We start from the raw sequence: 15,326 nt of genomic DNA, 5'->3' as shown, positions 1-15,326 counted from the left end.
TTAACTAGAGTGCTTAATTCAGGGCTCAAATGAAGCAATAAATATCAGGTGAGTTGAATTAATAAATGAGGAAATAAATTCCAGACATCATTTGTGATTATTGGACTGGAGTGATAGCACAGTGGTAGGGTGTTTGCCTTGCATCTGGCTGGCCAGGCGACCCGGGTTGAATTCCTCCGCCCCTCTCGGAGAGTGGGCAAGCTACCGAGAGTATCTCGCCCGCATGGCAAAGCCTGGCAAGCTACCCGTGACGTATTCGATATGCCAAACACAGTAACAACAAGTCTCACAATGAAGACGTTACTGGGCCTGCTTGAGCAAAACGATGAACAATGGGAGGACAGTGCAGTACAGTGTGATTATTAGTGTTTACCATAGTATAGCAAAGGCTAAATATAAGTAAATATATGATGTAACACCAAATCATACTCACTGTGAAGTTTTAAAAGAAATACAATTTAATATTTATATGTTGAGAGAAATAGAGAAAAATATCCTTACTTGTATTGTTTTTTTCTCTCTCTAAGTTCCTAAATGAACCAAACTATGAGTCGCTGATTAACTTTCAGATTGGAATAATGGAGCAGACCATTAATGTTTTAGAAAAGGTAGGCTCACCAGATATTGATCATTATCATTTCAACAGTTGTGAATCATTTGAATGAATAATAGTGTTTCAAATCATGAATTCAAATAGAACCTAATAAAATCTTTATCTCATTGATTCACAAATCGTGATTTGAGGCTCCTGGATAGTGTAACCGTAACGTGTAGTAGACTCAAATGTTTCTTTTAATATTGATGTGCAATTACCATCAAATATCTTATGATCTATATAAGTATGAATTTTCTATTTCACTTTAGGTTGTGATTTATGTAATGAAGCATTGTTAGACTTCCCTTTCCATTATAAAGGCATTATTTTCTCATACCTGTATAATGCTCAGTTTTTATTATATAGCAAATATAAGATGGAATTAAAGTATTCCCAAGCTTTGTGACTTTTTTTTTTAAATTCTCTCATTTGCATTGCACATGGCTGACCTGAGCTTGATCCTTGATACCCCATAGGGTCCCCTGAGTCCCCCCAGGAGTGATTCCTGAGGGCAGACCCAGGAGCACTGAGCCCTGAGCAACACAGGCTGTGGTCCAGAAACAAACAAAAATATTGCTTTCATTTATTTTTTTTGGAGGGGTGGTGCATTGATGCTCTGAGGCTACTCTTAGCAGTATTCTCGCAATTATGTCATGATAGCAGTCAAACCCAGCCCTTTGAGCTATCTCCCCAGCATCTTCTTTCCATTCTAAGAATACTCAAGACTTTTTCTAAAATGTGGCATTAGTATAGAATAGTCCACCTTGTTTGTGGTATTATGCTCCCATATTTGTTATCCAGTCAACCATTGATCAAAAACCTTTATATTAAATATTTTGAGGAGAGAACACATTCATATGACTTTTATTTGAGTATGTTGTTATCATTGTTGTATTTTATTATGTTATTGTTGTATATTGCTGTGCCTCATAAAATTTAATCACAGGTTGCGTATGTGGGTGCAATATTATATGCATACATAGATAGTTATATGAGTCAGTACAATTGTAAACATTCACAGGATCTTGGAACCCAATCCCCAAGAGATAGGGAGATCTATTGCACCATTCTATCCTTCAACAAATAATTTAAGTTTAATTTAATAATTTAAATTAAATTTCTATTATGCAAGGCACTAGAAATATGATATGTTAATAATAATGGTGAATTTGCTTTTTAAGAATGTCTACAGGGGAGTGTCAGGTGAATATATGGAAAAGAAAATAATGTCTATAAAATATCTTAATTGTTTTTGTTGTTTATCATGAAAACAAAAATTTTAGACCCACAAAAAGAACGTGGAAAATTGCAAAAAAATTCTTATGAAACTGGGAAAGTTTAGCAATCAAAAGGACATAGCAAATTATCAGCTAAGCTGCAATTTACGAGAAGAGTTAGTGGCTGTTTCAGAGAGAAAAGACATCTGTAATGCAATGGGTAAGATATTTTTACTTAACCCTAGGGGTTTTTTTTAACACTAATCAATATTGCTAAAAATTTATACAACTGTTCTAAAATTGTCAGCATTATCTCATATGTTCAATTGATTCTGAGTGCTGCACTCTGCATTTCAAAGTATAAATAATCACTGATTCATTTCATTTTTATTTTGAAATAGGGGCTACACTGACTTGTGAAAAGATCGCTAAAGAACGATATGAAAACCTGATTCTACAACAAAAGTTAACACATATTTCAAGAGAACAGGCTGCACAAATTTCTGTACTGGAGGCTGAAGTTGAAAGATTAAGAATGAAAACATTTCCTGCTCTTACGCAAATGTAAAATTGCTGGTGGCAAACACCAGTGTCAATTAATCATTTAAAGAAAATTTCACTTGATTAAGATAATTTTGTTTTCTTTCATATTAAGAAAGTCTCATCTTAGTTCCATATTTTGATAACAAATTATTTTACTTTACTTTAATCATAATAAATGTCCTATGTGAATAAATGTGTAAATATCATGAATTGTTTATATTCAAGAATGAACAAGATCATAACTCAGAATATCTTGAAGATCTTGTTTTATTCATTCAGCCTTAATATGATCAAAAATTACTTTCATGGTAATTCTATAGAAAGTTTTAAGTCTCTCTCTCTATATATATGTTTCTGGTATTTCTAATTTTATAAAATTTCCAGAAGAGCTAATAGATAATGAATGATTTTTACCTTTTATACTTTAATATAGTTCCCAATTTTCTTCAATAAGTTTCCATAATAAGACGTTATCAGAATGTTTAAGATTATTCCCAGTTCTAATAATGAAAACAAAGTGAATTCTTTACTTTTACCAAGCATTAATTAATTTGTTGATCACAACACATTTTCTTCCACATAAGCACAATATGATTTCCTTTATTTCATAGTTTTTGTAACAGAACCTAATTTTATGCCCTACTCAATCAGATTTGACAGGCAACATTTTTATTATGTGTTGTGATTTATAATAATAAATAAATATGTAGACATACTGACATAGTTTTTTTTATTGAATCACAGTGAGCAACTTACAAAGCTTTGATATTTGAGTTTCAGTCATACAGTCATCGAACACCCATCCCTCCACCAGTGTACATTTTCCACCACCAATGTCCCAGTATCCCTCCTTCCCCCACACCCCCTCACCCCGCATCATACCCCTCCCCCTGCTTCTATGGCAGACAGTTCCCTCTTACTCTATCTCTACTTATAGGCATCGTGGTTTGCAATACAGATAATGAGAGGCCATCATGTTTGGTCCTTTATCTACTTTCAGCACACATATCTTATCCCAAGCAATCCCTCCGACCATCATTGACTTAGTGGTTCCTTCTCTATCCCAGTTGCCCTCTCCCCCAGCTCATGAGGCAGGCTTCCAACCATGGAGCAATCTTCTTGGCCCTGTCTCTACTTTCCTTGGATGTCAGTCTAATGATATTTTATATTCCACAAATGAGTGAAGTCATTCTATGTCTGTCCCTCTCTCTCTCTGACTCATTTCTCTTAGCATGATACTCTCCATGACCATTCACTTATAATCAAATTTCATGACTTCATCTTTCCTAGCAGCTGTATAGTATTCCATTGTGTAGATGCAGCAAAGTTTCTTTAAACAGTCTTCTGTTCTCAGGCACTTGGTTTTTTTCCATATTCTGGCTATTATGAACAATGCTGCAATGTACATACGGGTGCAGATGTCACTTCTACTGTGCTTTTTCACACCTTTGGGATATATTCCCGGAAATGATATTTCTAGGTCAAATGGAAGCTCAATTTCTAGTTTTTTAAGGAATACGCATATTGTTTTCCAAAAAGGCTGGACCAGTCAGCATTCCCACCAACAATGAAAGAGAGTCCCTTTCTCCCCACATTCACACCAGCACTGGCTGTTCTTGTTCTTTTTGATGTGTGCCAGTCTCTCTGGTGTGAGATGTATCTCATTGTTGTTTTGATTTGCATCTCCCTGATGATTAGCAATGTAAAGCATTTTTTTTCATGTGTCTTTTGGCCACTGTCACTGTCACTGTCCTGTTGTTCATTGATTTGCTCGAGCGGGCCCAGTAACGTCTCCGTTGTGACACTTGTTACTGTGTTTGGCATATCGAATACGCCACAGGGAGCTAGCCAGTCTTTGCCATGCGGGCGAGATACTCTCGGTAGCTTGCCGGGCTCTCTGAGAGGGGTGGAGGAATTGAACTCGGGTCAGCCATGTTGGTCACTTGCAAGGCAAACGCTCTACCCGCTGTGCTGTTGCTCCAGCCCGTCTTTTGGCCATTTGTATTTATTTTTTGAGGAAGCTTCTGTTCATTTCTGCTCCCCATTTTTTGATGGTGTCAGAGGGTTTTTTTCTTGTACAATTCTACTAGTGTCATATATCCTGGATATTAACCTCTTATCAGATGGGTAAAAGGTAAAGGTAAAGGCCCTCCCGTTGATCGTCGATTTGCTCGAGCGGGCCCAGTAACGTCTCCATTGGAGACTTTGTTGTTACTGTGTCTGGCATATCGAATACTCTCGGTAGCTTGCTGGGCTCTCCGAGAGGGGCGGAGGAATCGAACTCGGGTCGGCCATGTTGGCCGCTTGTAAGGCGAACGCCCTATCCGCTGTGCTATCGCTCCAATCAGATGGGTATTGGGTAAATATATTTTCCCATTCTGTGGGCTCTCTCTGTATTTTGATCACTATTTCTTTTGAGATGCAGAAGCTTCTTAGTTTAATGTAGTTCCATTTGTTTATGTTTGTTTCTACTTGCTTGGTCAGTGGTGTTTCATCCTCAAAGAGGCTTTTAGCTTCATTGTCATGGAGGGTTCTGCTTACCTTTTCTTCCATGTAACTCATGGATTCAGCTGACATAGATTTTTATCTTAATCCCCATTTCAGGCACAAAGAATCTAAAATCCCTGAAATTTCCTTTGATAAAATTGATAGATTTCTTTTGTTAACAATATTTTCTGATTGCAGCTCTGGATGTGGAGATGTCCATATTGTTGCCAGGAGAACCAATTATGTGGTTTAAAGGGTCAGAATTTTGTCTCACCTACCTGACCTCTGGGGAGCAAAGTGGGGCCAGAAAATGAATCTGTTGCCAATAACCAATGAATTAATCAAACAAGCCTATGTAATGAAATCTCCATTAAAATCTAAAAGGACAACACTGAACATTTCCAGGTTAGATTTGTGGAGATTGGAAGAGAATGGTAAGCTTAAAGAAGATTGTGACTACTCCTGTCCTTACTGCAGATCCCTCTTTTCTAGGTGGCTGTTTGCAAGTTAATATTCTTTTATAATGAACTAGTAGTCTGTTATTATGGCATATTTGTTGGAGTGCTGAAAGCATGCTAGCAAATTAACTGAATTTGTCAAACAATTAAAGCAAAGTTTTAGTAACCCATTTTGTATACTTTAAATAAGGGAACAAAATCCATAGATCGGCAAAGTGTAGTACTTCAAATGCAATTTAGTGCCCTTCCTATTGATAATGAGCAAAAGTGAGTTTTATGCTTCATTAGGAGGGGCAATTCAGAATCAAGCCATGATTAGGGTATTTCCTTCTAAAGCTAACAGATCCTGTTTCCTATAACGGTATGTAAAAGCTGTATTGGAGGATATTTGGTATGTGTTAGGTTTCCTCGATAAATGTTAGCTCGAGTCAACTATAGAAATACTAAGATTTCTTGGTGATAAAAAATTTTAGCAACAATATTATCTGCGAGTAGAGTCATAAATTTCACTAAATAATGCTCTGTGGATACCCATATTTTAAACTGAACTATATATGTGACTTTCTGTTTCTTGGTGGTTACTTTGGATGGCTCTGACAATGTACCTTGACTCCTCCACTTTACATCAACTTTCTATAAAGGTTTGTATAAAGTGGAAGTTTGCAGGAAATCTCTTGCCCTCAAGCTGAATAGTAAAGTATAGCAGCACTTTTCAACTGGAGATGGTCTTTCATTTGAGGAGTTGGCAGGTGTTTCTAATGCAGCGGGGTCCCCAGGTGGCTAAAATAAGTGCGGAGAGAGATGGCAGCCTCGAGAAGGGTATCTGCCACTTTCTCCCAGTCCACCTCTGCCACCTTGGGACCAGCTGGGAAGTCTAGGACTGACAAAGTCTGTGATGAGCCCATATACAGCTTGGACCTCAAGTCCTCCTCTCGGTAGCTATCTAGCCACACCTGACATCCACTTGATCTGCACAGCATAGGAATTAATCCCTACCACCCAACTTCTCTGTAAGCCATGGGCTCAGACTGGAATGAGGATTTGTTTGCAAGAAAAGAAAATCAGTCCTAGGTCTTACCCATGCCTTTTGGGTCCTTCACCATTCTCACAGATAAGAATTACATGAGGAGACAAGCAGTGAAGTAAAAACATTTTATCTGGAGGCTTTTGAGGAAGGGAAGGTGAGGGAGAGAGAAATGTGTGCAAGAGAACATGGGCTTCTCCAAAAGTGGAGAGTCCCAATACACATCACAGTATTAGCTATGAAAGTATGAAAAGTACACATCTCGAGGGGAGATGCGTCTGACACATGTGCTTGGGCACCACATATGCTCAGCCACAACACATGGGCACAGGCAGCACCTGGGCTCAGTAGCATGTATGTGCTTTTTTCAAATTGACTTCCTCCAAGCTGCATCATGTGGGGCTTTCTACCTAGGTAAGAGTCTGTTGCTGGGGTGATTGCCAAGTGGGTAGAGCTAAGAGTAGTTGATGGTCTTTGAAATTCCTTTCCCTGGCCTTTTGTTCCTGCTGGAGCTTCTCTAAGAACAGGTACAGCCTTCTCTGGATCTGCTGCTGGTGCAAGATGAAGGTCTTATCAAGCCTTAATTCCTATGCCCACAAGGTGGGTCCTGAGAGCCTTGGGACTATTGGTTTTATTACTTCCCAGGAATTCCATTGCCATGGGGCCCCTTTCCTATCTACCTGCCTGTCTCACTTTGGAAGGGCACAGAGGTCATGCAGCAACCTTCTCAATATTGTCCATGCTGCTAGTTTCTTTCACTTCTGAATAAATAGCAATGAGAAAGATGAGGCCAAATAAGACCTCTCACTGGTCATCTCACAAAAACTCAAAATGTGTTAACTATAGGTTACATTTGGGGAGGGTGGCATATGTGATCTGGTAGTTTTACAAAACCTTGTGTAGGGCATAATCAGAAAGCAGAAAGAGCTAAGAGGCAGGGATAACTTATCTAACTAGTACATGCCCAGGGTCCATAAACCACAGATGACTCAGGTTGGGGGGCAAAGATGGACAGGGAACAGCGTCTCTGCGGGGAGGAGTGGTGATTGGGACCACCCCAGCTGGGCTCAGAGACTCCTCCCATCTCTGCGCTGAGGAACCATATGGTACTAGGGATAGACATGGACCTCCTGCATGCAAAGTATCTGCTCCAGTCTATTCAACTATCTCTCTTGGCCCTGTATTAAAGATGTTATTTAGTGGGTTTTAGTAAATGAATCCCATTAAATGGTAACATTCAACAGAAATCATTTTTAAAATCCACTGCTTCGTGGCCTCCCTATGCTTTTTCCCGTAAACCCCATCCATGTTCTGACTCACCTCCTGTTTGGGGAGTGCCCTTTGTATTGTTGGTTCCTACACCCAGTGAATGCCTTGGAAATTCCCATTACTGACGCACTCATCCTCTCTGTCCAGCTGTTCCAAGCTATAGTTTCCCCAAGTGGACACTGAAGGGTGACTCCAAGGATGGCCTAGTCAGCATTGTAGCTGCAGTCTCAGATCTAGATGGCACCATACATTTACTCACAAGAATGCCAATAACATCACCTGAGAAACTGCTTCCTCTGCCACACATAGTCTGGCTGAGGAAAAGTGATGGAAGTTGACACCCACAAAATAGAGTTCCCCAGTGGTAATCACAGAGGAATGCCAGGACCAGGGAGACCCAGGGAAGGTCTGGGACAGTCCTCTTGGGTTCACATGAGTCTATTAAAATGGAAGTTGCTGTGTAGATTTAGTTTATGCAGAGGAGTTACTGGCATAGGTAATAACAGACATACGCTAGAATATTCTTCATATGCTGAACATCATTGAGAAGGGACTGAGTTGAATATAGAGTACACTTGGGGAATGGTGGACTGCATAGTAGCTATTTACCATTCAGTAAGAAAGTTGGCCTCACCCTTAGCTGACACAAGAGCAGAAAACCAGAAAGTTCTCAAAATCTAGAAACTTAGATCAAGAAACTTTGACTCAATTTTCTGTCCAGCTGTCATCTCTTGCCTTTCACTCTATGAGCACAAGCCACCCTTATCAACAGTTTTGATGATGTGTTTTCTGCTTCCATATTTACATACAACAGCTCCCACAAGAGACCTGAGCCCAATTCCACATTTTCAGGACCTGGGCCAATTTGGATCTTATCTATATCTAGGATGACAGATTATGGTACATGAGAGCCAAATCCAAGTGCACTGAGAGTGGGTTTCTGGGAGAGGAAACATTGTGAATGCAGTTTAAAAATAAATAAAACACCTAAATTTAATGTTTTACAGATAAAACTAGATAGGCAGATATATGTATTTTGTGATGTCGAGAAGATAAGGATGTGGTTTTATAAGAAATAGCCATTTCATGGTTGGAGAGACAGTGCAGGATTAAAGCACTTATCTTACACACAACCAACCCTGGCTCAATCCCTGGCACTGCATATGGTCCCTAGAACATTGCCAAAAGTGACCCTGAGTGTACTGCCTGGAGAGGTCCTTGAGTACCTCATGGCACAAAGTCCCCCTCCACACACACACCCCCCCCCCACCACCAAATGGTCATTTTACTAAATGAGAACTACAAATAACACATCTGAAGAGTCAAGGGCAAATATAATTTTGAAGATGAGTTTAATTACCTGCTGAATCACCTAGATGAAAACAGGTGGTAACAGATGGAAACAAGAATCATAAACTTAGGAGAGGCAGGCATTTTAGAGCAACTTAGGTTTAGACATCACCAGATTTTTTTAACATTTAAAATAAAACTTTTCACAACAGAAGATCAAAACATATTTCCAGAATTACCAAAATTATTTTTTAAAACGTGATTCAAATTTTTTTCACTTTACTCTCTAGTTTCTCACAAATTTATTCCGTACTAAACCTTAATTTTGGATCTTAGTTTGTATTTATATCCAAGCACCCTTAATGCTGGTTCACCAAGGTAAGTTTTCTTTAAAATGTGTTAGAACCAGATGCTAGCAATGATACTCTGGAGATAAAAATGAATTAAACTTCGATAAATTCTTCTTCATTTCTGTTATAGTGTAATAACTTATCATCTAACCCATAGTGGTCTATCAACTGAGTAAGGCTTAGTTTCTTGTTCTCCTCAGACAGAGCCGACTGCAACTCATAGAGCAAGCGCTGGCTACAGCTTCTCCACTTCTTTATTAACAACTGTAACTGAGATAGGTCATTCTGGAATGGGGGGAAAAAACAAATTTATGTCAACAGCTAGCAAACAGTCCATTATAACATACTCATTAAAATTTCTTTAATTAGTCATTGAGTAGGTTTAAAGAGAACATACATGAACAAGAATGGAACTACACAAAAGTAGAATGTGTCAATTATCTAAATTGAGTTTTATGGCTATTTTGTTGTTGGTTCAAGCTCTGAGCCATCTTTACCTTCAGAAAGGGTTCAAATTATCAACTAGGTAAAAAACTTCAGTGAGAAACAATGCAAATTTTTAAAAATAAATTTTTCAAGGACCAGGCAGGTCAGTGGTCAGGAACAAATGCAAAGCTATAATGCATCTTCAAGTCATAGCATTTAACCACCCAGTCCAGTTGGATCAGGAATGGCCCCCAGGCCCCTGAGCACTGATTGGGACCATTTCCCACCACCACCACAAATATATATTTATTTTGGGAGCCAGGTGATGGCTAAAAGTGCTGAATGCATACTTTGCATGTGGGAGCCCCCAATTCAATTTCCAGCACGCATGCCTACCAGGAGCAACCCCCTAACTCCCAGCAAGGTAGCCCCTGAGTATCACTGGGCATGGCCACAACAGAAAAAAAAGGAGGGGGGGGTTAAAAATCCATTTATCACAGCTGTATTTAAAAAAAAAATTAAAATTAAAATTAAAATATTTTCACATTCACTAATAGAACAACTAGTTATGTTTAGAAAAATCCCAAGGATTCGGGAGCAAATAAGAACACTATTCCATCAATTATTTCACAATGCTAGGGAAGAGAGCACATGAATATATATATCTACTTAACATTTATCTTCTTCAAGCATCCACATTCTACTTAATTCAAGCCATCTTGCTTGAAATCTATTTGTGTTCTCAAAAGAAAATAACTGGAAATCTTGAATAATTGTTTTGGCTTTCTGCGTCACACCCAGCAATGCTCAGGGCTTACTCCTGGCTCTGCACTCAGGAATTACTCCTGGCAGTGCTCAGGGACTCTGGTCAGTCTTGTGGAAGGCAAACACCCTACCCTCTGTATTATAGCTTTGGCCCATAATTTGAGGTGAACATAAGACCATTGCTAAAAACAGCTCTTAATTGTATTCACTGCCCACTTTTACCTCTCCTATTCATCTGCTGTCCCTTCTAACTGGTACTTACCACCTAATATTTCATACTTCTAACAGCAATACAGGCTGGAAATGAGAAAAGGAAATGAGAAAAGGGGAGAAAAGTCCAACTACACATTAAATGGAAACTGGGATTTTGCAAATTGTATCTGTAATTTAAAGCAGTTGTCCTCAACCACGGGGAAAAGAGAGGTTGAAAACTTCTAATCTATCTCTTTGGTTCTACTTGCTAGTGTGGGGGCCAATATGCCAGAAAGGTGCCATGGGCAAGTGTAAAAGGTTGAAGAACACTGGTTCATGGAGTTGGAGCAATAGTACAGCGAGCAGGGCACATGCCTAGCATGCAGGAGACCTGGTCTGATTCTCAGCATCCCAATGGTCCCATGAACCCCGTCAGGTGTGCTTCCCTACCAAAATTAAAGAATGTTAGTTTAGAGAACTCTTCTATTAAATCTATGACATACATGACTGAGCTGAAGTTGCTGAAAATTAAGTTTCAGGATCCTTGAATAACTATTTATGATGAAATAAACTATTTAAAATTACTTTTCCATCCTTCTAAACATTAAATTTTGCAATGATTATGAAATTCTTCTCACCTTTGATCTATACATTTTGACTAATTTTAGCCTTCGAAGAAGTTCTTCTTTCTCCTGAATCTGTTTCACCAAATTTGTCTTTTCTTCATTTAATCCTTCTTTATGAAGATTCTCATTCGCAGAGTCATTCTGGAGATCACTGCATGGTCCACTGTCAAATGATTTAGATTCACATGCAGTGGTATTCTTGGAACTACTTTCCAAAAGGACACTTCTTTCAAAGTCGCTGTCTACGTGCTCAAAACGTTCACATTCAGAATGACTCTCCTCTGTTGAAGATGCCGGTCTGTCGGCAAGGTTTGACTCCTCCTCATCATCGTCGACTCGAAGACGTTTAACCACGCAGTGAGAGGAACTGAATGAAGACCTTGTTTTCTGTAACCGTTCCCTCAGTGTCCCAGGCACACGCTGAAAAAAAAAGGGGACAGAACAGTAAAAAACGCGCTAATTAGGAGAAATCACAAGTGATGTCAATAAATCCTGAAATAAGGCCTGTCGCTTCTCAGGCAGACACCACTAGATGGCCGTCTCCACTTATCTCAAGCAATCCAGTCCCATCCTTTAGCAAATCGACCATCCAGCCAAGAACTGGATTGAAAAACGGATACCAGTGATCACAAACCTACTCCCCCTGATAAATCCGATTTAAGAACCAAGGTTAAAGCCTAGATCATGGCCATTGCTCCCTTCTTCGTTTGCACCTTGATTGATATTCAGAGTCCAAAGGAATAGAAGTAACCCAAGGCGAGAATTTGGGTGGGGGTGAGGGGAGTTGCATAACAAAGGTATGTGTGTAAAGTTCAAATAAATACTTGGTTATTCATGCTACACGTTAGTGAGGGGCGACTTTCAGACTTCAAACCATCACTAACACTAGGGCAGTAAAGAACCGAGTTCCCATACTTGGCTACTGGTGCAGGACGGCGAGTTGCAGGGTAAAGCCACAGCTGAAGCGGACGGGCTTTCCATCTTGACCGCGAAATCCCAGCTTAGCTCTAAAACGCACACACAAAAAAACACATGCAACCAACCAATGAGAACCACCTGTCCCGCACCTAGAGCTACTCCTCGAACTGATTTAGAGAATTTGGCAAGAAAAATGCAACAGTCGTCAGTCAGTCCCGTCCTTGGCCATCACTGGGGCTCAGCCTATTGCTCTTTCCTGCAGTTTCCAGTCCCCGAAACAAGGCTCCCGTTTGGTTTCAGTCCACCAGAACACCCTTAACATCTGCAGAACACCCTTGAAATCGGGCGGGAACCGAGGGCAACGGCGGAGTCGGGAGTCGAGTCCATCATGCCCGCTTCACAATAAAAAGAAATATATTCGCAATCTTAACAGGCATCATCAGACTCGTCCTAACCAAAACCCTGTGTGGCTTTAGGAATTAGAAACACAGAAGTGTGGGGGTGGGAGTGGGGGGTGGGGTGACGAAAAATCATGCCAGACCGTTCGGCCGAAAGAGCCCAGAGTCCCTCACAGGGAGTGTCAAAAAGGGTGTGTCAGCCAACAAAGGAAGAAGCCAGAGGGAGGAGTCCTCCCGTCCTCCCCGCCATTGCCGAGAACCCACATGACGCCTCGAGAGAGGAGGCCTGAGGTGGGCTGAAAGAGTCCCTGACAGCAGAAAGGGAACGCGACCCCCGACGAAGTCCTGCTCGCAGACGAGCACTAGCCGCCCAGAACGCCAGCAGGATCCGCCATACCCAGAAGCGAAAAAGCGCGCGCAGCCGAGTCCCGCCCCGGAAGCCCGGCCGCGAGGAGGCAGAAGAGAAGCGCGATTGGTCGGATTAATTGACGCGGGCTGGTCGGCCACGCCCATCTCCGAGCGCGACGGGACTGCGCGCGCGCGGCCGAGAGCTGCTCCCTCCCGCGAAGGGAAGAGAAAGGGCGGGGCCAGACGCGAGGCGACAGAGGAGCGCGATTGGCCAGATGGACGGGCAGTCAGGGTTCTGCTCCGCCCAGCGCGCGGGGGCGCCTGCGCCTGAGCTCCAGGGGGCGGGCTGTTCTTCCGGCTGCGTCTCGGCTCTCTGCCACCAGCTACAGCGTGGTCTTCTGTGGTAGAGACGCTCCGCCTGAGGTCTGGGCTTACCACAGCCAGCGCGAGCCTCATCCACGACGCGCCTCCAAGGCCGCGGAGTCGCCTGTGTGTGGTTCTGGTTACGGATAAGTGGGAACGCGCCCACGCCAGGGCTGCGTCAGGACAGGCCGTGAGGCACCTTTCTGGCCTCTCATCCCAGGATGCCGACCGCATTCAGCCTCAAATTCGAGACTTTCCTGAGCCGGGCCCCGGTACTGAGAGAACCCGAGCCCGGGGGGCCGCGATCACGCCCAGACCGTGTTGTGGGCCCCGAGCTCAGGGAGGGCAGATGTGGCCCCTGCGGCGTTACTGCGGCCGCCGTCGTCTAAGATATTGTTAAACTTGTTTCCTGTGGCGAAAAGTGGCGTTGCCGGGCAACCGCGGAGTTGACGCGGGTGGCGCGCCCGTTTGGGGGACGGGCCCGTTGAGTCATTTCTGAGTCAACCGGGAAGCGGGGATTTGCGAGGGCCGGTGTGTCCAGTCGGGAGAATGGCCTCTAAGCAAGGGCGCTGGGCCAGAGGAACGGTCGGGTGGAAGACCCTGGAGACCCCACAAATGCAGCGACTTGGCACATAAGCGATCGGGTCTCGTCACCTTGGTTCAAATCCAGCCCGTTATTTCCGGGCTCTGTGTGTCCGTTTCCTTGTCCGTGAAATGGGGGTAATAGTTTTCTTCCACGGACTGAGCATCCAAGAAGTCGGGATAGGCTTGGGAAAACAATACATTCCATCTAGGAAATAGTCAACAATTGTTCTTTCCCTGATGCGATTATATTCATCGCCCAAAGGTTTGGGTTTTTTTTTTTTAAGTTTTTAAGATTTGTTCTTATTGAATCACCGTGAATTAGAAAGTTACAAATATATTTGTGATTGAATTTCAGGTATACAGTGTTCCAACGCCAATCCCTTCACCATTGTCCACTACCCTCCACCAGTGTTCCCAGTTTCCCTCCTGTCCCCCAGCTTACCTCTGTGGCAGACATCTGTCCTCGATATTCCTAGTGTTCCTTTCCCCAATTTATTCCGCCACCTCCCTCCCCATCTTCATCCTCTACAGTAGGCATGCTTCCCACTGAAGACCAGATCTCTTGCTCTTTTCTATCGCCTTTGCCAGATGGCAAATGCCATTTGCTATTCCCTTGGGAAGATTCTGCATATCCCACATATGAGAGGAATTATTCCAAGTCTGCACCTTTCCCTCTGACTGATTTCACATTTGAATGTTTTCTTTCTAGATCCTGGCACTGAATGGTCCTGGGAACATTAGCAATGTCCTAAACTCCAGGCTAGGAGTACCTACATGTAACCGGCGTTACTTCCTGAATAATGCATGATGTAGTTCCAAAACAAATTACAGATGAATAAAAAGTTTAATCCAAGAGATACAATCCCAAGTTTAAAGGAATCCACAACAATGCTTTTCCTTCCATCCCCCAAAAGGAGAACAATTTTTTTTAAAGATCCTCAAATCTGTGAAGCACCTTTTGAACCAAAAGTAGCAGCAAATGTAGGATTTCTGCCAATACTATACCCCCTCCCCCAAGGGAGGGAAAAAAAAAAACCTCAGGAAATTTGCAAAATGAGGGAGCAGGTGATTTTGTGATAGAGGTGTTATTCATCTCACAGAGCCAGAGGTCTGCACCAGTACGTTGATTTCTCCCTTTACTCTTCTGGTGGATTTGGTTACTTACCTTGAAAAAAAAAGCAGGATGATTTGTCCTTGCACTCCAAGCACAATGCAGATTCTGCATATTCTCTTCTACCTTGAGGCATAAAGGTTGGGTTGTTTTTACAATTCTCAGAAATCAGCTGCTCCAGATTCCTTTTATCATTACAAACTGAGCTTAGAGCTGTGATTTTGCTAGCTACCTAAAGGAAAACACCATCTTGTCTTGCAAGTGTTCTGACTTGCTTATTATGTAAACTGGTATATTAGAATGAGAGATTGGGCCAGATTTTCAAAGAATTATAGAATGCTCAGAAATCTGTGTTTCTGAG

General features: G+C 41.9%; 2 protein-coding genes across 3 annotated transcripts in view; one reads left to right on the top strand and one right to left on the bottom strand.

The window, feature by feature from the left end:
- Nucleotides 1-2,449, top strand: part of CFAP43 (cilia and flagella associated protein 43) — a 105,864-nt gene extending 103,415 nt beyond the window's left edge. The window contains exons 36-38 of the mRNA XM_056120838.1: nt 528-608; nt 1,879-2,032; nt 2,214-2,449. Of these exons, the coding sequence (XP_055976813.1) occupies nt 528-608; nt 1,879-2,032; nt 2,214-2,380 (402 nt within the window). The 3' untranslated portion in view covers nt 2,381-2,449. The remainder of the gene's footprint in view (nt 1-527; nt 609-1,878; nt 2,033-2,213) is intronic.
- A 6,813-nt stretch (nt 2,450-9,262) lies between these two features.
- Nucleotides 9,263-12,942, bottom strand: SFR1 (SWI5 dependent homologous recombination repair protein 1). 2 transcript variants are annotated; one of them, XM_056120970.1, is made up of 4 exons: nt 12,733-12,942; nt 12,158-12,249; nt 11,255-11,662; nt 9,263-9,518 (listed from the first exon to the last, which is right to left on the bottom strand). In XM_056120970.1, exons 2-4 carry the CDS (start codon nt 12,221-12,223, stop codon nt 9,327-9,329), a joined length of 666 nt encoding a protein of 221 aa, XP_055976945.1. In that variant the 5' UTR covers nt 12,224-12,249; nt 12,733-12,942; the 3' UTR covers nt 9,263-9,326. The 2 variants fall into 2 exon arrangements, with proteins under 2 accessions (XP_055976945.1, XP_055976942.1); XM_056120967.1 differs by having other exon boundaries at nt 12,823-12,926.
- Nucleotides 12,943-15,326: the final 2,384 nt, after the last annotated feature.

This window comes from Sorex fumeus, unplaced genomic scaffold (genome assembly GCF_029834395.1).
Source record: "Sorex fumeus unplaced genomic scaffold, SorFum_2.1 ptg000043l, whole genome shotgun sequence".
Classification (NCBI taxonomy): Eukaryota; Metazoa; Chordata; class Mammalia; order Eulipotyphla; family Soricidae; genus Sorex; species Sorex fumeus.
This window is presented reverse-complemented; position numbering and strand designations above follow the sequence as displayed.

Bases quoted from the DNA above. Each gene is read 5' to 3' on its own strand.
- SFR1 (XM_056120970.1), bottom strand. From the start codon at position 12,223: ATGGAAAGCCCGTCCGCTTCAGCTGTGGCTTTACCCTGCAACTCGCCG. The intron at 11,663-12,157 runs GTATGGGAACTC...TTTTTTTTTCAG, and splicing joins CGTCCTGCACCAGTAGCCAA to CGTGTGCCTGGGACACTGAG. The intron at 9,519-11,254 runs GTGAGAAGAATT...CCCCCATTCCAG, and splicing joins TCAAAATGTATAGATCAAAG to AATGACCTATCTCAGTTACA.